Here is a 9,495-nt window from a genome sequence, read left to right as displayed (position 1 = left end):
AAACCAGTAATGAATATACGTACTGTAAATCAATTGCTTATATTTCAAGTTGAAGAGGACTCTGGTCCAATTGTCTGTTTGTCACCGCTAAATTTCTGTCTCACTAGCAACTAACACATCTCATAGTTTTTATTCAGTAAACAAAAGCGCACAAACTGAAAAGTCTTGCCTTCTTTACTTATCATTGATATTAATTACGTTGATAGTCCTTAATATAAAGCTTTATTACAACTGTTACTTAAACTTAACATTAACCAAGAAAACTTAACATTGACGAACCATGAAAATGAGGTCAAGGACAAATGAACCATGACAGGCAGACATGAACAGCTATCAATTCTTCGAATTCCATACGAAAAAATAATTGACCTATATAATTGCATATGTATAGTTTAAGAAAAACAGACCAAAACACAAAATTTAACACGGACCAATAAACCGTGAAAATGAGTTCAACATCAAATTAAACCTGCACGACTGACATACAGATCATAAAGTATTTCCATCATGTCCATATACCAAATATAGTTGACCTTTTGCATTTAGTATTACAAAAAATACCAAACCTCAAAAACTTAATCTTGACGACTGAACCATGAAAATGAGGTCAAGGTCAGATGACACCTGCCGGCTAAACATGTACAACTTACAATCATTCCGTACATCAAATATAGTAGACATATTGCTTATAGTATCTGAGATATGAACTTGACCACCAAAACTTTACCTTGTTCACTGATCCATGAAATGAGGTCAAGGTCAAGTGAAAACTGTCTGACCACATAAGGACCTTGCAAGGTAGGCAAATACCAAATATAATTATCCTATTATTACTTATAATAAGACATATAAGACAGAATTTAACATTTCAAAAAATCTTTTTTTTCAAGTAGTCACTGAACCATGAAAACGAGGTCAAGGACATTGGACATGTGACTGACAAAGTATTAAGCATCCAGGTCTTCCACCTTCTTAAATATAAAGCTTTTGAAAAGTTAGCTATCCCTATGTCGAGCTTTCTGTGACACAAATCACAGACTCGACAACAAAAACTGGAAGCTATACATGGAGCTTGAATTTCTCGTATGGTAATTTATGCCATATTTATTTTAACATTAAATTTAGGACAAAAATAAATGTCATTGTAGTAAAAGCGGTTATAATACTGGATTATCTCATGCATAAAATCTACCACTGAAAGTGGACATAATGTATTCATTTTGAAATCTGGTTATTAGCCCTGTTTGCACAATAATAATGCATTTGCAAGTTAATTTTATGACTGTTTTCTTTTTGTTGATAGCAAATCTTTATTTGTTGGGCTATACATTTAGATATATTCACCCTTTTTAATATTTTGGAAATATGTATTCAAACTAAGTCTTGTCATGCTTGTGTTTTGTGTTGTTGGGATGCTGTCCAATGGACCTATACCCCACTTCTCAAGTTATTCATATGCTTATATATTTGGAAAAAGTTAAATCAGAGTTGAACTATATTATTTCCATATTTCCTCTATTTTGTCATCAGTAACAACATATTAAAATTTGGGAAGCTTTGGTAGAACAGTTCATGAGTAAATGCACGGACACGACTGGAAACTCCATTTTTCAATCTTTCAAGAATCATAACTCCTGAACGGTAAAAGTCAAAATCGTCATTTTTGAACTTGATCTCTATTTTGTCATCAGTAACAACATATTAAAATTTTAAAAGCTTTGGTTGAACGGTTCATGAGTTAATGCACGGACAACATTTGATTGCCGCCCATCCGCCGTACATCCCCAAATCAATAACCGACATTTTTGTCACAAAAATCCGGTTAATAAAATGGAAATAAATATTTAAAAATGTACACAAATTTTCATGTGCAGCTAGAATGCACTCCAATTCACTCATTGATACATGAATCATCCTTGTTTGAGAGTACATTAGTCTTGTCTGAAAGTTATTTTAAAGTGTGAGTCTATTCCATTTGTGTAAACATGTAGAATCTCCGCAGGCTTTCAATGCTTCTCATGTAACTTGGTAAACTTCCAATGATCAGGTTGACATAATTTTGATCTGAAAATATAATAACACATTTTTTTTACTTTGTAACTTCTGGGTTTGATGTACAGTAGGTAAGGGATGTATATGGTATGCCATTGTTTGTCCATCCATCCTTTCAAATGACAACACTTTGTTCAATATCTCAAAGTAGACATTAAGGGGCTAAATAAAAAAAGTTTTTATTTGGCCCAGATATTACTGATAATTTAACAGTTATCCTAAATATTTCAAAATTTGTCCAAACTAGACTAAGGTACACCATATTCAGAAAATAATGTTTTTTTCTTCAACAGTTTAAGAGTTACTATGGCAATAAACAATGATAAACGTAGACAAAATTTGTAAAATTTCTTGATTTTCCTCGTTTTTTTTGTCAAATAAAAATATATTTTAGACTGTATGTGTGCATTCAAGAAATTTATGCATTTCCAAACATTATGTGTCTTTTTGGAATAGTTGACAAACATTTTATATTCTTGGACCAAAAATAGTCCTTAAATATTATAGTCTCCTTTAATTTGAACAATTTCTCATGAAATTTTATCACAAAATTTAGATTGAGCTCCCTTTTAATTTTGATTTTTTGGAGTTAGTTGTTCAAAAGTTGCAGGACCTAACAGATCTAGAGTTATTTTTCACATCTCATATTAAGCTTGAGTTTGCTTAGAGTCAATAATCTTAGATCTGTACTAAATGTCTTTCAGGTTAGTATACTTGTACCTGGCCATCCCCTCTTTTTTTTTTGTTAAATATGTTTCTATTTGTATCCATCTGATGAGTTAAGACTTTTTCAACTGATTTTTATAATTTGTTCTTATTTTGTACTGTTACACCACTGTTCCAGGTAAGGGGAGGGTTGGGCACCAGCTTTCATGTTTAACCCTGCCACATTTTTATGTCTGTTCCCATATAGGAGGCTGTAATTCAGTGGTTGTTGTTTGATGTATCACATATTTGTTTTTTGTTAATTATTTTGTAAATAAACTAGGCCAAATTTCTTGTTTGAATTGTTTTACATTTGTCATTGCAGGGTCTTTTATAGCTCTCTGTGTGATATGGGATTTACTCATTGTTTAAGGCTGTATGGTGTCCTACTTTAGGCTACAGTTGTTAATTGCTGTCATTTCGTCTATCATTGGCAATCATACAACATCCTCTATTTTATTAGTCACAGTGTGGTTGTATCTAACAATTTGATCATATAATTAATATCACCATAGAAAATATTACTATTAGTAATTTTTAGAAAAACTTTTGTATTTGTTTTACTTTTAGTATATAATTTGGTCTTGTATTTTATTCTCAAATATATCTAGCATAAATTTGTCTAGTAAAAACTAACTTTTGTAAACAACTAATTTAACTTTCATAGAAAAAATACTTACAGTGTATCAATTGATTCATATTGAAGCTACATGTACATTGATTTACACTGTAAATGTTCTCACAGTTTCAATTTGTCTGGTTTCAAGTCTTAACAATTACTGTTAAAATCTCCAAAGAAACTAATTCATTAAATGTGTTCAAAGTTCTTCTGGTTGACATAGCTGAAATTAATAAAGAGATAATAAAATCAGTTTAACTAAAAATAAATGACCCTTGCATGAGGGAGGCTTGTTCCCAACCTGATAATAACAAATACAGGTGATAGATATATTATGGCATGTTTTACAAGGCTTTGACCCAGACCATACAGCAACCTATAAGGGACTCCAAAATTACTAGTGTAAACAATTCAGAAAGAAATTATATAGTACATATGCAGCAGGTATGGATAATTTTGTTCCGCCACATATATAGAGGATCCAAGGACCCTGTCTCACTCAGCTGATGTTGTTATTTACAATTGATGCATAAAATAATGCATAGTTTTGCAAAATAGTGTCAGAGATATAAATTGAAACTGCATTTTCCCGTTAAGTTCTGTCATAAGCCATGTCTGCCATGTTGTTTAACATATTAAAATTTAAACAGCTTTGGTTGAATGGTTTATGAGTAATTACACAGACATGACTGAAAACACCATTTTACAATTTTTCAAGAACCATAACTCCTGAACAGGAAAAGTCAAAATTGTCATTATTGATCTTGACCCCATTTTGTTGTCAGTGACAACATATTATAATTTTAAAAGCTTTGGTTGAATATTTCATGAGTAAATACACAGACAACATTTGGCTGCTCTTTAGCCGACCGACTGCCTGCCCAAGTCTCTCCAAGTCAGTAAAAAATTACAAATAAATGTAAAATTTGACTTTAAAAGGTCAATAACTCCTCATTAGGTCAATTGAACATTTTTGTCATGTTGACTTATTTGTAGATCTTATTTTGCTGAACATTATTGCTGTTTACAGTGTAACTCTATCTATCATGTCTATATTCAAGATAAATTTCCTTAAACATGTTAAAATTACTAATTCATGGTCAGCAAACCAATAACAGCTTGTTTGATTCGTCTAAAAAAATTAAGACAGAGAGTATTATTTTCACCTTCTGTCAAATTTGCTCTAAATGCTGAACTTCAGAGAACTTTCCATCGGGCAGTTTTAACATTACGATGTCTACACGAATGAATCACGAAGCTACCCGAAGGTCTTGCGATGGAAACACGACTACGTGAAAACCTCGTAATCCTGTCGTGTTGTCATCGAATAAAAGTACGAAGGCGACAAGATGGAACCACGACGGCAATAAATACAGCTAAATGTAAGGTATTTTCTATACCAAACTATATATACCAACATACTCAATGTTGACTGACCAGTATACCAAATACAAATTGAACTATACTTCAAACTGTATAAATCTAAATAATAACTCAACAAATATATATTGCATTTGCCGTACGGACGAACTATAGAAATCCACAGAGAACGGGCGCAGAAAAAGTTAGTACAAACACTAGAAAAATACATTTTCTCCTAAAAATTAAAATACCTAAATGCTTGGTCACTTCTAATCTATGTTCTAATGAATCAGCGACATATCCGTCTTTTGCCGAGTCGCTTTTCCAACGACCATGACGTTTCCAACACCTGTCGCTTACATTAGAATTCGCTGCTTTTGTAGCACCACTAGCTCTCAGCGAATGCAAACCAATATTCAAATTTTTACATACTTCTTTCAAACGATTGACAATACATTCTCTAGACCTAGTATAACTAAGTGGTTTGTTTTTATATATCAAACTATAATAACTGCCTGATCTGAAAATAGGTCTAAATAGGAATTCATCTGACGAACTAATCTTAGCTAAATTTAAATACTTTTTTAGTAAATTAAAAGGACATGCTGCGGATTGACCTTTGGCAATAACTATCGAGTCACCTAATCTGTATTGATCGGTTTTACTCTTTTCTATAGTAATATCAATATGTGATTCACAAAATTTTATATCTTTGTATTTTATATTACTGATTTCACTGAATCGTAAAAAACCAGAGTAACCAAGCACTATCATAACTAAATCCCTTATTACACCTATGTCTTCACTATAAATATACTTTTCACAAAGCTTAACTATATCAGCTGAGTCAATAATATCTTTCTTAACTTTTGGACTATGCTCTTGTCTTTTTGAGGATTCTAACAAATTTTTTGCGAAATTATTATCTGTCGGATCATCTAAATTGTTTATATTATGCACCCACTTAATAGCGTAAAAAGCAGTTTGTAAAACACTGTGTGAAGAACCACTGTCTAAAAGCTTGGTTAAATACAATGACACATGAATAGGTTCTGCTGGAATTGCCACTCCTCCTTCAGAAATGATGAATTTCTCGAATCTCCGAAAAGCACCATGATATAATTTAGTTGTATTGTCACTTCTAGAATGTAATAAAAAATGTACCATTCGATCGGCTAAAGTTGAAAAGTTTTCTGACGTCACACCAGCTGCACATATTTCGTCTTCTATTGTTTGTCCTAGTTGAATCCCTGTCAAAATAAATTAGATAATAAATATCTATTTCGCTGCATAAAATAATTGTTCCAATTTGTAACAGCTGTTATGTTCTATACACATGTGTTCTAACGAATTAAAAACGAATTTTTAATGCCATCATGTCAAATACAGATTTGTACATACCAAAAATACCGTTTTTTCCCCTTCCTCGTAAAATATAATTTGAGGAGAAACTTTCTGCCTCTACAATAAAAGTTTTCAGTTTTCCCCCCTCAGTCACTAACATTGGCCAAAAGGCTGCTGAGGTCCATTTGGGAATTACTAATGTACATGTAACGTGTTCTTGTATTATCTTTAAAATACATTTTGCAATCAAACTAGGAGGTGGAACAATCCAATTGTTCTCTCCTGCCCATGCGTAATTAAACGCATCAATACCTTCGGTACCTGTGCACCAATGTTTTGAATTAAAACGTATGCATTTTCTATTGTAATCTGACGCGAATCTGTCTATTGAATATCTAGCCCACTTTTTATCAAAATGGTTGAAAATATATTCTTTGATCTCCCAGTCATCACAATCTGATGTTTTACTGAATAAATCAGCTTTTACGTTATCAGTTCTGGGTATCCATTGTGGGCTTAACGAAATTGCCTCCCTAGTACATATGTTCGCAATATTTATTGCAATTGTTTGTAAATCTAACTTGACACTACATTTACATAATATGTGTACAACGTTCTGATTGTCAGTTTTCAATAGAACTTTTTGACCCTTCAAATAGTTTAATTTCGACATAAGCATTCTATAAACTGCCTCAAGTTCACGCCAAGTTGAACTTTTTACTTGTTCATCAGATTTCCATGAACCTATAACTTCGCTTTCTTCATACTCTACTATATACCCACCGAAGCCTGTGCCAGAGGCATCGGTGTACACCACACTGGTGTTGACTTTCTCGTCTAACAGTTCCTTGCCATTGAGGAACTCTACGTTTTCCTTCAAGAAAACGACTTCATCAAATGCCATTGCTTTAATTAAAACTGGCGAATCCCAACTAGCTTTTTGCATTATGCATTCATAAAGACTCCTAGTTCTCAATCTAACAACACTACCCATAGCTGCTTGCATAGAAATTATCTGACCTACTAATGAAGCCACTAGCCTCGCTTTAAATAAACAGTTTCCTGAAGAAATTTTCTCGAAAAAATGTTTTAAAAAATTTCTCAGTTTATTTAAACGTTCAGGTGACGCATAAATCTTGCCAACACACATGTCCCATATTAAACCTAACCATTTAATTGTCTGAGAAGGTTGCCAATTGCATTTTTGTTCTGCTATAAGAAACCCAAACATTAGCAATTCTGTGTGTACTTGATTACTTATTTCTAATGCTTTCTCATAATTTTCCGCTCCACCTATACCATCATCTAAATACATGATGATTTTTATACCTTTTTGTCTAAAATACTGTACTACCGGTCTAGAAACTTTAGTGAAAATGTAACCAGCTGTTGAAATACCAAATGGCAATACATTAAAAACATAATAGGAAATCTTTCCTGAAATTTCCCACGCAAATCCAAGATATGGTTTATGTTCAGAAAATATCTCAATATGATGGTATGCAGATTTTAAATCATATGAAAACAGATAATCCTGCTTGTTAAACAAAGTTGCTGCATCACTTGCATCTTCATACTTAAATCTAAATTTATGCAAGTGCGGATTTACATGCCTGGCGTCTAAAACTAATCTCAACTTATCCTTGTTTTTAGCTACTGTTAAAGGATTTACTACTTTTGGTATGAGATCTACTTTTGACACACAACCTAAATTAATTAATTTTTCTATCTCACTCTGTACAAATTCAGGATTATCTAATGCCGATCTGTTGTTTTTTAAAAAACAAATGCTTGGTACAGTGTAAAAAGGTAGTTTATACCCGTTCTTGATCACTTCTAATACTTGATCATTAGCCCCTGATTTTGTCCAATGATCTAAAGCCTTTTTAAGCATGCCCATTGGCGATCTAGTATCTACTTGTTTACTTATCAACATCACTGGGGTAAAGCTGATGACCGTAACTGCATTCACGGTCATCCCAAGATGTCGGACGAAAAATTAGGTCAGTACTTTTATTGTCTGTTAAGGTGTTTCTACATCATTTTCTTTACAAAGCATACATTGGTACGATGTAAATTTATAAAAGATTCACACGGAAGTCACAAATCTCTACCGAGGAACGTGTATAGAACGGGAAATTGGATTTGAAAAATTCGCTAAGATGACCGTAAATCATCTTTAAAATATTTTCAAGATGACCGTAACATATAATAAGGATGACCGTGATTGGTAAAATGATGACCGCAATTTCGAAAGGATGACCGTAATTTATAAAGGATGACCGTACATTTCATAGTATAACCGTCATTTCTAAGAAATATCCGTATTTGTATTACCTTTTTTGTATCAAATAATTAATCGTGTTGATGAAAGACGTATTTATAAGACAACATTTGTTTTAACAATATTTATTCAGATAATTCATCATGATACGATATTATACAAAGGAAATAATATTCAGGATTCAGACTTGAAACAAGCAATTTGCTTTTACAAATCTGTCTCCTTTACAAAAATAATACACTTATTGAACAATACATAAATAGAAATACTGGCATGCTCTGTAATAAATATATGAAGATAAAAAAGGTGAAAGAAGAAAAAATTTAATGATAAAAAAAATAAACATGAACTATTGTAATGTATAGTGTGAAATGCTTTGGTTCCTATTGAGTGATGAAGCATTAACATCAAGGGTTAAAACGTTTACTTTTAATAATAGATTTCTGCACCAAACTAAATAAAATACTATTTTGCTCATCTGAGACTACTGTTGATCCAAAAAGCAAAGTTTTTGTGTTAACTTGGACAGGAAGAACTGAAACAGAATCCAATAGTTCTTTTCTTAAATTAGTATATATATAGGACAAGATAACAGGAAGTGAGAATTTTTTTCTACATCACCACAACGACAATTTGGAGAGTCTACTAGGTTACGAAGGAAAAGGTGAGAATTCATTGAGCTTGAATCCATTCTTAAGCGAGCATGAAGAATTTGACCAAAACGATGTCCTATATCATAATACGCTGGGATCTTACTATTTTGGGTACTAACTTGTTTTTTGAATAATGATAAAGATTCACATTTTCTTATGTTTAAGTTAAGAGTGTCCCATAGTTTTGTTGTTGCAGGGATGAAATATTCAGAATATAAACGGGTCCGTGTGTTGACTTGTGAAATATTATTTCTCTGTCTTGTATTATGATCATGCCTACTGCCTACTAAATCAGGCAATAAGTCTCTTAAATAATCTGGAGTTTTATTATTCAAAATCTTGTGATAATGAGTAAGTCTGTGATTGCGTCGTCTTTCAGATACTTTTTCCCATCGAGTTTCAATATATAAATTGTTTATACTGGTAAGTTTAGTACCCCCCCCCCCCCCCCCCCCTCCGTGACGATACGCGCTGCG

At 32.5% G+C, this 9,495-nt stretch overlaps 1 protein-coding gene across 1 annotated transcript; it reads right to left on the bottom strand.

The window, feature by feature from the left end:
• Window positions 1–3,630: 3,630 nt before the first annotated feature.
• LOC134687915 (uncharacterized) lies at window positions 3,631–7,982 on the bottom strand. Its single transcript, XM_063548372.1, has 3 exons — window positions 6,320–7,982; window positions 4,990–5,988; window positions 3,631–3,677 (listed from the first exon to the last, which is right to left on the bottom strand). Exons 1-3 carry the CDS (start codon window positions 7,980–7,982, stop codon window positions 3,631–3,633), a joined length of 2,709 nt encoding a protein of 902 aa, XP_063404442.1.
• Window positions 7,983–9,495: the final 1,513 nt, after the last annotated feature.

Source organism: Mytilus trossulus, chromosome 10 (assembly GCF_036588685.1).
Source record: "Mytilus trossulus isolate FHL-02 chromosome 10, PNRI_Mtr1.1.1.hap1, whole genome shotgun sequence".
In the NCBI taxonomy this organism is placed as follows: Eukaryota; Metazoa; Mollusca; class Bivalvia; order Mytilida; family Mytilidae; genus Mytilus; species Mytilus trossulus.
The sequence above is the reverse complement of the archived record's forward strand: the minus strand, read 5'-3'. Positions and strand labels throughout refer to the sequence as shown.

What these genes read in the sequence shown, in the direction of transcription:
- LOC134687915 (XM_063548372.1), bottom strand. Translation starts at nt 7,982, where the DNA reads ATGGGCATGCTTAAAAAGGCTTTAGATCATTGGACAAAATCAGGGGCT. An exon ending in TCCTAGTTTGATTGCAAAAT is followed by an intron (nt 5,989 to 6,319) that starts GTATTTTAAAGA and finishes TTATTTTGACAG; the next exon opens with GGATTCAACTAGGACAAACA. An exon ending in AGAAGTGACCAAGCATTTAG is followed by an intron (nt 3,678 to 4,989) that starts GTATTTTAATTT and finishes TGTTATTATCAG; the next exon opens with GTTGGGAACAAGCCTCCCTC.